General features: G+C 47.7%; 1 protein-coding gene across 1 annotated transcript in view; it reads right to left on the bottom strand.

Annotated features, from left to right (window-relative positions):
* Positions 1 to 987: 987 nt before the first annotated feature.
* Positions 988 to 15,059, bottom strand: part of LOC125426390 (inverted formin-2-like) — a 100,915-nt gene continuing 86,843 nt past the window's right edge. Inside the window, exons 21-25 of the mRNA XM_048484647.1 lie at positions 13,249 to 13,351; positions 10,419 to 10,574; positions 7,319 to 8,095; positions 5,526 to 5,603; positions 988 to 1,345 (exon numbers count right to left, since the gene is read on the bottom strand). Of these exons, the coding sequence (XP_048340604.1) occupies positions 5,527 to 5,603; positions 7,319 to 8,095; positions 10,419 to 10,574; positions 13,249 to 13,351 (1,113 nt within the window). The 3' untranslated portion in view covers positions 988 to 1,345; position 5,526. The remainder of the gene's footprint in view (positions 1,346 to 5,525; positions 5,604 to 7,318; positions 8,096 to 10,418; positions 10,575 to 13,248; positions 13,352 to 15,059) is intronic.

Below are 15,059 nucleotides of genomic sequence, written 5' to 3'. Positions count from 1 at the left end.
ACGGTCGGGCCTAGACCCAAAAGCTTTTCATGGGGTCATGAACGGTTCATCTGGCTGTCAGTGCCCATTTACAAGACCCAGAAAAGGAAGTGCTTCCAAACAGAAGCTGATGGTAGTGCAGTGAACACAGAACAATCTGTAGCCATGTTTAGATATTTGAAGGGACGTCATGTTGGGGAGGGAGCAAGCTTGTTTTCTGCAGCTCCAGAGACTGGGCCCAGGAGTGATGGGTTCAAGGTAAAGGGAAAGAGATTCCACCTAAACATCAGGAAAAACTTCTTAACAATAAGGGCTGCTAGACAGTGGAATGCACTACCCCGGAGTGTGGTGGAGCCTCCTTCTTTGGAGGTTTTTAAAGAGAGGCTGGGTGGTCATCTGATAGGAGTGCTTTGATTGTGTGTTCCTGCATTGCAGGGGGTTGGACTTGAGGGCCCTTGGGGTCTCTTCCAACTCTGGTCGATTCCGCACTTGCGTTATCGACCTAAGTTTGAGCTGCGTTCGACCTAAGTGCTCCGCACAACCACTGGGATCGACGTGGTTTTGTACCAGCTTCGCCCCGTGTAACGGTCAAATTTCCGACTCCAGTTGGGAACCTCTACTTTTTCAGGGAACCACGCTCGAACTCAGCTCGATTCCAGTAAAGTGCGGAATCTCTGGTGCCAGGAGTCCCCCATTCAGCCAATCACAGCTGAGTGTTTCGGGCATGCGTACTGCTAGCCAATAAAAAAACGTCACCTTCGTCCCTCCATTCCTGTGGCAGTTTTAATTAATAGCGTGTCAATGAGGATAAAGGCCGAACATGGCTGTAAGAACAGTAATATCGGAATGGAGCGGCGAAGAGGCACAGGATGATTCCACCCTCTGAGCTGGGATCAAGCTGGTTGCAGTGGGGAACAACAATGGCTTCGACCTAGGTCAGTACCCTTCTCAGGTACCCTTCTCAGTACCCTTCTCGAACCTATTTTACTCATGTGTGGAATCGCCCTCTGATTCTACTATTTTTCTAGTATAGAACCATTTGATGTGGGAGGCCCCATTCCTGGAGCCTCATCCCTTGACTTCAGGAGGAGGCTGATATATGGCTACCAAGAAGTGACCATTCCAGTATGCAGAAGACCCAGAACCTGCACGGCCTTGAGGAGAGAGTTTTTGATTAAGGCACGTATCAAAGACTCTTCCCCGCTCCCTTCTGCAATTTCTTCCACCTGGACGTCGATCTGCTAAATATTCAAAGGCCAAATCCGGGCTCTGCCTGCTTTCGACGTGCACCTTTGGAACACCTCTGGGTTGCGATGCCACCGAAAACACTTCTTTGGAGTTTAATTTTTCTGCCGGGTAACACCACCTGTGGAAGAAGCCAGAAGTCAGTGCTGCTGGGGAGAAAACAAACGGTTGAACCCAGGAGTTTTGGGAAGGCAATTGGCAAGGCTGGGCATTAACAGGGCAAGAGCGTTTATATGTGAAAGAAAACTGGAGTTACTTTCTAATCAGGATTTCTCTCTTCTCACAAGAAGATTGCAAATGCCTTAGCAGACCAGGTGCTCGGGGGCAGCAGCAGCAGAAGGCCATTGCTTTCACCTCCTGCATGTGAGCTCCCAAAGGCACCTGGTGGGCCACTGCGAGTAGCAGAGTGCTGGATTAGATGGACTCTGGTCTGATCCAGCAGGCTAGTTCTTATGTTCTTATGTTCTTAAGAAGAAGTACACACGTGACCCAAAGCACCAGGGAGACTGATGTGTGCCCCAACTCAATACCAATTAAAATTGATGTTGGAATACACCCTCTGAGTTGGATCTGGCTTGCCTTTTCTCTTGGCTTAGCTCATCCCATCTGGCTTGTGTATATGTGGGTCCCATGATCCCAAGCACAGCATTTTTGAAGCCTCGAAGGGGATTCCTCCTTCCTGTTTCACCGGCACAGAAAGTGGTTGGGTCGAAACCTCTGTCTTTTTTCTCTGCAGTGGCTAGAAGACTATGGGCACTTCCGCACATGCAGAATAATGCACTTTCATTCCACTTTCACAATTGTTTGAAAGTGGATTTTGCTATTCCGCACAGTAGAATCCAGTAGAATCCAGCTGCAAAGTGCATTAAAAGTGCATTGAAAGTGCATTATTCTGCATGTGCGGAAGGGCCCTTTGGCTAAAAGAATATGGTTTCTATAAGCAGAAGCGTACCAGGGGTAAATGGCGCCCAGAGACAAATTGTCTCCAGGACTCTCCCCCAGGCTCTGCCCCCCACTACCGTAGCTCCGCCCCCTGATGCCTCAGGCTCCACCCCCACTGCCCTCGATCCCGCCCATGTCACCATGGACATGGGCAAGGTCTAGGGTGCTCCCCCAGACTCTCCCTGCCTTGGAGGCAGCAGGAAGTCCCGTTGCCTCGTAGTTTTTTGCGTGCCTGCCTCGGACGGGGTCGAGGCATGGGAAAACGACGAGACAGCAGGACTTCCTGGTCACGTGGGGGGCCGATTTTGCACCCTCCACGTGACCAGAAGAATGGCGCCCTTGTCCCTAAGTAGATACGCCACTGTCTATAAGGCTCAGCCTTCCTCTGTTTCAGTAACTACCCCTGATCCAACTGACTGCCCCACCTGCAGGCTGCTTTTTAATACCACTGGATAATCTGATCATGGATCCCCCTCACTTCCCGGTAACATGGAGCAGGATCCTAAGGACCAATGAATGGCATTTGCAAGATGAACACTTTGGGAGCGAGAGGAAGTCCTTTAACCAAAAAATCTAGTAGCCCATGTTTTGATTAAGGAGTCTTAGCTACAGCTGCTCACTGAAGAGTCATTTACACGGTGTTGGTTTACTTTGGGAGACAATCTCCCTGGAATTTGGATGTGATAAGAAAGACGGAAGGTTCTGTAATAGAAGCACATGTTGATTATTAAGCCATTTAGCAATTTGAAGGCATTGGTTGATTGGGTTATGCCAAGGCTGTTTGCAATTAGAACACACAAGAAAATAGGGGCAGCTATGCAATTTCGGGATGGTCATCTTCTGTCCCACAAGCGCTTTCCAGCATGAAGTAGAAAATGTAAAAGGCGTCCCTTGGAGCTTTGGAGCAGCTAACTCCTTCTGAACTCAGAAGAAGAAGAAGAAGAGTTTGGATTTATACCCCCCCTTTCTCTCATGTAGGAGACTCAAAGGGGCTGACAATCTCCTTGCCCTTCCCCCCTCACAACAAACACCCTGTGAGGTAGGTGGGGCTGAGAGAGCTTCGAAAAGCTGTCACTAGCCCAAGGTCACCCAGCTGGTGTGCGTGGGAGTGTACAGGCTAATCTGAATTCCTCAGATAAGCTCTCCAAAACTCAAGCTGACAGAGCTGGGAGATCAAAGCCGATTCCTCCGGATGCAGTCTGCCTGCTCTTGAGCCTGCTCATTAGCCACTAAAGCCACCTATCCTCTGCCTCCTCAGTGGATTTTGCTGTGGTCTGTGGTCTCTAGTAGAATCCAGCTGCAAAGTGCATTGAAAGTGGATTGAAAGTGCATTATTCTGCATGTGTGGAAGGGGCCACACATGCACGCACGCACGCATGTGATATGGGTGATCCAGAACAAATATAGTCAAGAAATACAAACCGTACCAAAACAAACTATTTATAGAGAATAATTAATTTCACAAATTGGTAATCCATGAATAAGAAACACATAAATAAGCCTTGAAACAATTACTGGGAGCAAGCTAAGAACCTAAGAACTTGGAAACAATTAGAACAAGAACCTAAGGACATGGAAACAATTAGAATGAATGAGAGATTCAACTGTTATGAATACGCTGAATCCCTGTCTATAATATTCAAGCTAGAGGAGTCGTCAATCTGCCAGTGGGCCTTTCCCCACTTACTGTTTGCTGCGTGCTACTCTCCCCAAATAGCGCGTGGTCCAGCGGCGCTCCCCACGAGTCCGGCCGGCGACAACGCAGCCGCCCCGACTGCCGCTCTCACGTCCCCATAGTGCGCGTCATTTCTGGCGCTGAAGAAACGGCACCTTCTGACAGCCCCGCGCGTGGGGAACACGACCCCGTGGCAGAAATCACTCGCGCTGAGAGTAGCGCGCCGCAAACGGTAAGTGGGGAAAGGCCCAGAGTGGCAAGACCTCTAAAGAACAAAACAGTTCTGATTTGGACAGTATTGAAATGGACAGACACTAAAAGTGGAATGAATAAAAGTGGAATGAATACGTTATCCGAAATTTTATGTTTATTTGCATGTTTCTTGTACACAGATTACCAATTTGTGAAATTAATCACCCTCTGTAAAAAGATTAAATTAGTTTGTTTTGGTACAGTTTGTATTTCTTAAATACATGCTTCAGACCAACACGGCTGCTCACCTGAAGCTTTCTAAAGTAGCTGCACTGTGCTGACTTTCCTGGTAGTAAGCCCCAAACCTGAGTAGCATCCTGAGTAGCATCCTGAGTAGACGGGCTCAAGAGGACACTGTGACATTATGTGAAACTGACCTCATTAGAATTGAGCATATTTATTGCCTTTGGAGCCAGTTAAAAAGGGAGAAGAGGGAAGGCAATGTAGAAGTTGGCATTTTTAAGCCCCTAGGGTGTACAAAACCCTGAAGGTGATCTGGGGCCCCTTCCGCACATGCAGAATAATGAACTTTCAATCCACTTTCAGTGCACTTTGCAGCTGTGCGGAATAGCAAAATCCACTTTCACAATTGTTTGCAAGTGGATTTTGCTATTCCACCACAACTACCAAAAGCTGAATGAATTAATGCAATAATCTGTCTTGGAAGGAGCCTCAATCACTAGGGCTGTTATTCCCCTTTCCACAAATGCCTGCATCTTGGATCCCAGCAGCATTTCTGTCCTTGCAAAGGGATTCTGCTGATCCCCTTTGCTGTAGTAGAACGAAGACTTTCCCGTCATGCTGTTCATTGGGACACCTGGCCTCCTGGAGAGAATTTTGGTGAAGGTAGGAAAACACCACCTTCAGACAAAATTCCTCCTGCCAAGGAGATCTTCAATGGGATCTAAGACAACAGTACTGACCTACACTGCAGGGTGTTTGGAAGTATCACAAGATCATTACAGGTGAAACAGTGGATCCTCCGCTCAGAGATCTGCTCAGACATGCGACAACCAAGCTGTGTCTTACAGAGAACATGACCATACCGAAATTGCATTTTCACAACATTTCGGGGAATGGAAGCAGAAATCAGACAAAAGGAAGGACAATTATTATCCTCATGTTAAATGACCAAACAAGAGACACAATTTTCCTGCAAGGGGAGAGCGACTGGCATAGGCAAAGACCCAGATCTGGGTTCCGGTTCTGAGAAACCCACTGTCCTGTTAAGAACTCTGGTAGCACCCAGCAATGGAACCCACGTAGCAGAGCAAAGAAGCGTTCATATAAGAAGCTAAGGCGAATGATCAGTCAAGATAAGAGGCAGAAGCATATATTTTACCGGATAATGATCCGCACCATTGTCCGCGTATGTAAAATCCCACCACCGCAGTTAGTTGACACAGAGAAGCGCCTGTGTGGTTTTACATACCTCACTGCAACACACAACTCCTCTTTGATTTATTATCTCCAGAATCAACAGCTGCATTTAAATCAGTGTCAACCACGGCTTTTAAATAAAAGAGAGATGGCTAAATGTAGGCAAGTCATCAGCAATAATTAGTTTCCAACATTATCACGGTCATGAAGTGCAAGTCAGTTCTCTGGGGGAAAAAACCATTCTTTGCAATGAACCCCCCAACCGAATTGGGAACCATCCGTACAAAACCAATCTGGAACGCTGCTATCCAGACGGCTATATGGCTTTTACCCATGTGAAGCACAGTAAGATCACGGGGGAAAGCTTTACTTCGTGATTTTTTGGGGGGTTGTAAATGAATGAAGAGTATATCTATAAACTATTTGCAGAAGATTCAGGGAATCGTAGCAGGAGGCAGAGAAGCATAGAAGCACCGATTTGTCAATGCACTGGGAAAAACAGGAAAAACCAGAAAATGGCAACCTTGGAATCATTTTAAGGCGTGAGTGTGAACAAAAATCACATTATTTGGGGGGAATCTAAAACATTTTAGAAATGTTTTAGGTGACCTGCACAGAAACAGCCACTGTTTAACTTAAACTGCATGGTTTATAGTGGTCACTGGAAGGGATAGCGGCATGGTGTAGCCTGATCTTGTCAGATTTCAGAAGCTAATCAGGGCTAATTTTGGGAAGGGAGACCACCAACGAAGGCTCTGCTGAGGCAGGCAATGGCAAACCACCTCTGCTTCTCACTTGCCTTGAAAGCCGCTTGCTGAGATCACTACAAATTGGTTGTGACTTGACGCCACTTTAGAAGAAGAAAAGTTTGGATTTATAGTCCACCTTTCTCTCCTGTAAGGAGACTCAAGATGGCTTACAAGCTCCATTCCCTTCCTCTCCCCACAACAGACACCTTGTGAGGTAGGTGGTGCTGAGATAATTCTGAGAGAACTGTGACTAGCCCAAGGTCACCCAGCAGGAATGTAGGAGTGCGGAAACACATCTGGTTCACCAGATAAGCCTCTGCCACTCGGGTGGAGGAGTGGGGAATCAAACCCGGTTCTCCAGATTAGAATCCACCTGCTCTTAACCACTACACACACGCTGGTCATCTGCTCTCTGAAATACCAGGAACTACGAACAGTAACTTGGAATGTTAGTGGGGAAATCTAGTCCGGACTGGAGTTCTCCACTGAAATTAATGGGACTGTTTAAAGTTGGCCGGACCCTACCCTCAATGATTTCTCATCAAATGCATTTAAGTTTTTGTGGGACACAATCCACGTAACTAGCAGACAAAGATATCCTAACATCCCAGCTGAAAAAAAATCTATACAATGTTCCTTTTTTGTCTTTAAATTAAAATGTTGGGCATTCTGGAATACTAATTTGTTCACCAGTTTTGCATTCATGTACTTGCTAATGAAAAAATGCCTGATTTAGTTTTTATTTCTAACATCTCTTATTCATTTATTAACTGTTTATAGGGAACAATCTAATTATGCCTTGGAAGATCCCATTTAATGGGATCTCTGCATATTCGACAAACCACGCAGCCCAAATCTTATGCATGTTTACTCAGCAGGAAGGTAAGTCTGCACAAGATTACGGCTTCAGGCTGCACTTTTCCTGCATATTTACTAAAAAAGCGAATGTCACTGAATCTTGCTTAAGACTGAATTGGGCTGTTGGTCACAACAGAATGCAATTAGGGGGGAAAAGTCCATCCCAAGCTACTTATCACCTTTCCTCCATCCCATTAAAATATTTTGACGTTCACTGACTGAAATGAAAATGGTTTACCTGGATGGCTTTTGCTGTGCCTCTTCTTCTTCCTTCTCTTGGCGGAACCTCTTTGGCCATCCTTGTCTGAAGAGGGAACCGTCATCGAGCACGAAGAATCGGTCACTGGCTCTTCCGAGAAGGATCTCTCCTGAGACGTGTCCAGCACGGACTCTACAGAAGGGTCTTCGTTCTCTTTCAGCGCCTCTACTGGTGACACGGTTGGAAGCTGCGTTACCTCGGGAGCTGTCAGACCTTCTGTGTTTCCCAGCATTTCCTCCTCGCCATTTTCTCTTCCGATACGACTCCTTGGTTGGTCCTTTGAATTGAAGCCATTTTGAGAGACAACCGGCTCAGTAATGGTGACTTGTTCCCCTGAGCCAACGGGACCTGCTTTTTCTGCCAAGCAGGCCGAGCTGCTGGAATCGGTACTGGAGAACGTTACGAAAGACCCTGGCTGAGAAAACGCGAAGTCACTGCAACCCACACGGTCTTGGGAGCTAGAGAGAATGTTCCGGTTTTGCTCCTTGGTTCCACAATTAGGTTCAGGGCTTCCCTCCAACACCGGGACATTGAAGGCGTTCTTGTCAGTACTGGCCTCAGTTGGAGAACACCCTCCATTTCCAACAGTAGTAGAGGATTCGTGGGAAGCCAGGAGGTCTGAGGTGATTTTGTGCTCTTCTCTGGGAGAGGCGGTTTCGGGAGGAGCCATTTTTTCTAAATGCCCCATGGTGTTATTTTGAGAGGTGCCACCATCCTCTTGTTTCGCGGAGTCTTTTGTGGGCAGAATGCTTTTGCCTGAAAATGAATAAAGTACACAAGGATCAACCCAAATTGGGGTTGCCAACTCCAGGTAGGGAAATTCCTGGACATATGAGGATAGAGCCTAGCAGGGTAGGAGGGGCAGAGACTCATGCCACAGAATCCACCCTCCAAAGCAGATGTTTGATCCAGGAGAATTGATCTCTAGTCTGGAATATCAGCTGTAATTCTATGGGGCTTCCAGACTGCTCCAGGGGGTTGGCAACCCCAACCCAGTAGGACCCCCCTCAGAACATTCTGCTACCCCAGGAAATGGGGGATTAATATACAGCCTCTCCCTATGAGGAGAGGCTGCAGCGTTTGGGACTCTTTAGTTTGGAGAGGAGACGGCTGAGGGGGGATATAATTGAAGTCTATAAAATTATGCATGGGGTAGGAAATGTTGACAAAGAGAAATTTTTCTCTCTTTCTCACAATACTAGAACCAGGGGGCATTCATTGAAAATGCTGGGGGGAAGAATTAGGACTAATAAAAGGAAACACTTCTTCACGCAACGTGTGATTGGTGTTTGGAATATGCTGCCACAGGAGGGGGTGATGGCCACTAACTTGGATAGCTTTAAAAGGGGCTTGGACAGATTTATGGAGGAGAAGTCGATCTCTGGCTACCAATCTTGATCCTCCTTGATCTGAGATTGCAAATGCCTTAGCAGACCAGGTGCTCAGGAGCAGCAGCAGCAGAAGGCCATTGCTTTCACATCCTGCAGGTGAGCTCCCAAAGGCCACTGTGAGTAGCAGAGAGCTGGACTAGATGGACTCTGGTCTGATCCAGCTGGTTTGTTCTTATGTTCTTATGTACAAACGTACTGTCATCTTTTGATGGAAAAAAGTATAGTAGGCAGGAGCAAAAAAGATGGCGCAAGGGAGGGCAGTTCATTTGACCAAGAGGTGGGCAAAATAATATTATTTCTGATTTTGTTTTTGTCCAAGTTAAAAGAGGGGCTTTGATGGTATCCGACAAACGGATCCATCCAGGATAATTTCACAGGGCTGCTGGTTTTCAGTGGCCACGTTTTTTTCGCCATCGTTAATTCCTGTCAGGATGCTGTTTGTTGGGAGGGGGGACTCTTGGGGAGAGCTTTAGCTTGAGCTGTTTGCAGGTGCTGCTTATTTGTTTCTCTGGCCTTGGAGCTCAGCGGCTGGGACGGGCTCTCAGACTGGACTCTTTCTGTTGCCTTGGTTCACATGTGGGGGTAAGGTTTTGCTACAACATATTATCAACAGTTTTGGCGCCCTTTCACCAGAACTGTCTTTTGTTTTCTCTCATGTCTGCAATAAAATCCTTGAACCCATCAAGAGAGTTATTGTCTGAACGGGGAAACTAACAATTCCAGACTATGATCAATACCCCATCTCACTACACAGCCTTGAATTAAAAGCTTCCTGCATGAAAAAAGAGAAAGACCTAACGCTGCCCTCAGTTTGCAAAGCCTGAGCAAACCTGTTAACGACATGGACATTTTGGAGGACATTCATTCATAGGGTCGCCGTAAGTCAAGTGGCTTGATGGCACAAAACACACACACACTGACACACAAAAGCATGAAAAAAAAGTTTAAGCAGACATTGTTGGGATGACTCTTCTTATCCATCTAATTGCAGTCCTGCGATTCCTCTAAGAAGCTTAGGTCTGTGTGCAGAGTTGTCCTTTCTCCTGTTTCACCCTCACAACAATCTCGTAAAGAGGAATATGCAGAGGCCCATTTTACGTGGCATACTTACCCTGAGGCATCTCGCTCTGCAGTGGGGTCTCCGTTTGCACATGAGGAGTGTCCCACTGCTTGCTGCACGGCTTGCCTGCGCTTACCCTGAGGCACCTCGCTCCACAGTGGGGTCTCCGTTTGCACACGAGGAGTGTCCCACTGCTTGCTGCACGGCTTGCCTGCGCTTACCCTGAGGCACCTCGCTCCACAGTGGGGTCTCCGTTTGCGCACGAGGAGTGTCCCACTGCTTGCTGCACGGATTGCCTGTGCTTACCCTGAGGCACCTTGCTCCGCAATGGGGTCTCCGTTTGCACATAAGGAGTGTCCCACTGCTTGCTGCATGGCTTGCCTGCGCTTACCCTGAGGCACCTCGCTCCGCAGTGGGGTCTCCGTTTGCACATGAGGAGTGTCCCACTGCTTGCTGCACGGCTTGCCTGCACTTACCCTGAGGCACTTTGCTCCGCAGTGGGGTCTCCGTTTGCACATGAGGAGTGTCCCACCGCTTTAAGTGCAGCTTCTCCATATGATTCAAAGCCTCCACAACAGGAGCCTTTGAAATTCCAAGAAATGGAGGCTAATGGGACTTCTCTGCTTACCAATCTCTTTCCCTTTCTGGCCGGGCGAAGTTTTGGCTGGAGTGTCTGACTCTGCCTTGTTCCGCGCTGTTTTCCGCAGCTGGAACCCATTCCTGATATCAGCCAGCAAAGCGTCGATCACGCACACTTCTTCTTGCTTCACAACTCCTTTCTTAACTGTCCCGGGCAAGAGAGGAAAGTGTTAGTTAATTGGCTAGATGGAAACATGGGAATGCCACAAGGGGAAAGCATCATTTGTATACATTCGATGACTGGGCTCTTGAGGGTGACAAGATGGGAATGACCCCCACTGCAAAGGGTTGTTTGGGTAGCCTGGGGGTGAGACTCTGCTTCTAATGGCCCATTCACACATGCACATCCCCCATGTGACAGTCAGATCGTCAAGAGACAGACACACTTGTCAGAACCCACATAGCCCGTAGATACATTTCTATCTATCTGATTATTACTTGACTCCTGCAGAGTACATGGAAGCATCCCAAACATTGGCTTCAACCCACCAGAGCATTTCTACTCACAGAAAAAATTCCACCCATAGAAGAAGAAGAAGAAGAAGAAGAGTTTGGATTTATATCCCCCCCTTTCTCTCCTGTAAGGAGACTCAAAGCGGCCGACAATCTCCTTTCCCTCCCCCCTCACAACAAACACCCTGTGAGGTGGGTGGGGCTGAGAGAGCTCCAAAGAACTGTGACTAGCCCAAGGTCATCCATCAGGACCCACTACCTCTCCCTTCTCCTTATAGGACGTGGTGGCCGAACCTTGGCACTCCAGATGTTATGGACTTCTGAAAGATTCCCATCAGCCCCTTCCAGCATGGCCAGTGGCCATGCTGGAAGAAACTGATGGGAAACCTGGAGTATGAGTTCCTACATCACTGTTCTAGAAAGGATTAGGTTTAGGTGGGATGCCATCTTGGGACACAACTGCTTTGTTGTGTTGCTCTGAGTGCCATGGTCAAACAAACTCGGCTCAGTGGTAATCTTGTTCACCAGATAAGCCACCACAGCTCAAGTGGCAGAGCGGGGAATCAAACCCGGTTCTCCAGATTAAAGTGCACCTGCTCTTAACCACTAGGCCCGCTGGCTCAAACCTAGCAGAAGGACACTTTCTTTCTGTCCCCTTCCACTGCAGCCCCAAATGCCTGTTTGGCTGCTCCTGGGGGACAGGAGACGTCTCCCAGGAACACTCCTTGGGTTTTTTGGGGATTGAAAGGAGATGGCTGTGAGAAAGTTGAGCCCTGTGGCACAGAAAGGCAAGCTGCAGTCCTGCAGTCCAGGCTCTGCTTGTGACCTGAGTTTGATCCTGACAGAAGTTGGTTTCAGATAGCTGGCTCAAGATTGACTCAGTCGTTCATCCTTCCAAGGTTGGTATACTGAATACCCAGTTTGCTGGGGGTAAAATATAGATGACTGGGCAAGGCAATGGCAAACCACATCATAAACATAGTCTGCCTAGTAAATGTCATGATGTAACATCATTCCATGGGTCAAGATTGACCCAATGCTTGCGTAGGATACTACTTTTACTTTTTACCGATTGAAGAAGAAGAAGAAGAAGAAGAAGAAGAAGAAGAAGAAGAAGAAGAAGAAGAGTTTGGATTTATATCCCCCCTTTCTCTCCTGCAGGAGACTCAAAGGGGTTTGCAGACTCCTTGCCCTTCCCCCCTAACAACAAACACCCTGTGAGGTAGGTGGGGCTGAGAGAGCTCCTAGAACAGCGATGGCAAACCTTTTCGAGACCAAGTGCCCAAACTGCAACCCAAAACCCACTTATTTATCGCAAAGTGCCAACCCGGCAATTTAACCTGAATGCTGAGGTTTTAGTATAGGAAAAACAGTTGGCTAAAGGTGCGTGTTACTCGGGAGTAAGCTTGGTAGTAGTCAGTGGCTTTGCTTTGAAGCAACTGTGCAACACTTCGAATGGGTGAGTCATGACCCTAGGAGGGTTTACTCAGAAGCAAGCCCCATTGCCAGCAACCGAGCTTGCTCCCAGGTAAAGGATCACGCTTTAGTTCTTCTCATGAAAATCAGTAGGGTTTAACAGCACTTAACAGGGTTACCTACACTGCTTCCCCAAAACTAGGTCTGAGGTTTAATGCTAATAATCTCCCTGGAATAATTGCACTATTATCACACGACGGGCTCTGTGCACACGTGCCCACAGAGAGGGCTCTGAGTGCCACCTCTGGGACCCGTGCCATAGGTTCGCCACCACTGTCCTAGAAGCTGTGACTAGCCCAAGGTCACACAGCTAGCATGTGTGGGAGTATACAGGCTAATCTGAATTCCCCAGATAAGCCTCCACAGCTCAGGCGGCAGAGCAGAGAATCAAACCCGGTTCCTCCAGATTAGATACACGAGCTCTTAACCTCCTACGCCACTGCTGCTCCCTTTCATTCACAGAAATGCTCCAGGGAATCTGAGCCATTAAAAATATAGATGCCGTTCACATTCAGCCTGGTTATTGCACTGAGTAACAGCTTTCTCTAAGGGGAAAGGTCCAAAGGAGCAACTGATCCAAGCTCTTCTGGGAAGACTGACTTGAATAATTCTCCTAGTTTCCCTTTCTGATTGTGCATCGCCTCGCTTTTCCAAGTCATTGCTGGATCTTGCAATGAAGTTTTGTGCCAGATCTTTTGGCTGCATTCTGCCATTTATCTGGGGACAAGATGTTGCATTGTGGGTGTTGGATCCGACTTGCACAAACGTGGGGCTAAAGATAAACTCAAGTGCTTCTAAAAGGTTCCAAGACACCAGGGCAAATAGGAAATTGCATTGGTAACAACAACAACTAACATTTGTTAGCTCGAATTAACCTTTCGGATACTCACTGATCTTCCCGTTTTCGCCTTTCTGCCTCTTCGCCTCTTCCTCCGCCAGCTGCTTCTTCCTTTTCTCGGCTTTCACGGCTTGTTCTTTTCGGTCCTTGTTTTCCTGCAGTTGGGAAAGGATGATGTACAACAGTTGGCAGAGGCGTAGCAGGGGGGAAAAGCACCCGGTGCACTGGTGCGTCCTCTGCCCCACCCTCACCACACCCCCACAGGAGTATGCGCCCGGTGCATCGCACACACCCCTGCCCCCTAGGAGCTACGCCTCTGACACTTGGTTGTGCCTTGGTATATTAGCAGATATTCTGTTTTAGCTGGATTTTAGCATTTTTTATGTTATAGGTTTGTAATTATCTGCGCTGTTTTAATGATGTAGCAGGCCCCTTCGACAGCATTTCAGGGATAAGGCAAGAGATGGATATTTGAAATAGCAACAGTAATTATCTAGTGCATTTCATTCCCTCCCTTCCTTCAAGGAGCTCAGATCCATTTGCAGTTTTCCCATTTGGCCCCAGCCAAATTAGCCATATACACCCATATACATCAGGCAATTAGCCATATACACCCACATATATTCCCACATATACCAGTCTTCTTGGCCACAGCACCAAAACTCTGGAACTCTCTACCCAAAGAGATTGATTCGTCCTCTTCTTATTCCCATCTTCCATCAGCAGGTTGGCTGTTTTCTCCCTTCTTCCTGACCACTGTTTCAATTGTCGTTTTTATGTTTTTGCATGTATTTTAGTTCTGGTTTTAATCATTTTAATAATTTTTGGATTAATGTATTGTCGAAGGCTTTCACGGTCGAATTCAATTGGTTCTGGTGGGTTTTCTGGGCTGTGTGGCCGTGGTCTGGTGGATCTTGTTCCTAACGTTTCGCTTGCATCTGTGGCTGGCATCTTCAGCGGTGTATCACAGAGAAAAGCCTGTTTCATGCTGTGTCTAAGTGAGAAGGGAAAGTTTAGTGTGGTATATTGTCCATGTCCCAGGGTGGGGAACCAATCATTAAGAATCTGGGTGGAACTTGCTATGCAAAGCTGTGGTTGAGTGCATTGCGGTTGAGTGCATAGGAACCACAAAACGCAGCATTCAGACCCGTGTTAAGGAACACGAAAGACGCTGTCGGCTTAACCATGCTGAAAAATCTGCAGTTGCAGAACACGTGTTAAACAAAACTGGACATAACATTTTATTTGAGAACACTGAAATTCTGGACAATTCAAACGCTTACTATGTCAGACTGCACAGGGAGGCCATTGAAATTCACAAACACCAGGACAACTTCAATAAGAAAGAAGAGACTTTAAAAATTAGCAAAGCGTGGCTTCCAGTACTTAAAAAATGGACTGATAACCCCACCTGCAATACAATGCACTCAACCATACCTTTGCATAGCAAGTTCCACCCAAACACTTAGGCGTTTCATACGGCCTCCCTGTACTCCGCCCGGCAAAATTCTGCCGGCGTGGGTAGCGACTGTTCCAGCAGAGGCCACGACGAGCTCATATGGAGCGTATCTTCCCGTCCCACTGACCTTGTCCCCGTCGTCGGCCTGCTGCCCTCCGACCTCCAGGGGTGGAGGACATCGTGGCGAGGGCTTCGACCCGACCAACAGGCGACGGCGGGGACCGTCAGTGGGACGGGGAAGGGGAGACGAAGCGTGTTCCGGTGGTGCTGTTAAGCACGTAGCCCGGGGCTGCGGCTAATCGAAAACAACCCTTTAAAGGGTTGTTGTTTAGGGCAGCCTGACGCCGCCCTGGGGGAGGGGGAGCAACTCCAGGTGCGGAAACGGCCTTAATGATTGGTTCCCC

This window comes from Sphaerodactylus townsendi, linkage group LG02 (genome assembly GCF_021028975.2).
Source record: "Sphaerodactylus townsendi isolate TG3544 linkage group LG02, MPM_Stown_v2.3, whole genome shotgun sequence".
In the NCBI taxonomy this organism is placed as follows: domain Eukaryota; kingdom Metazoa; phylum Chordata; class Lepidosauria; order Squamata; family Sphaerodactylidae; genus Sphaerodactylus; species Sphaerodactylus townsendi.
Note: the sequence above shows the minus strand (reverse complement) of the source record. Positions and strands in the feature narration are given on the sequence as shown.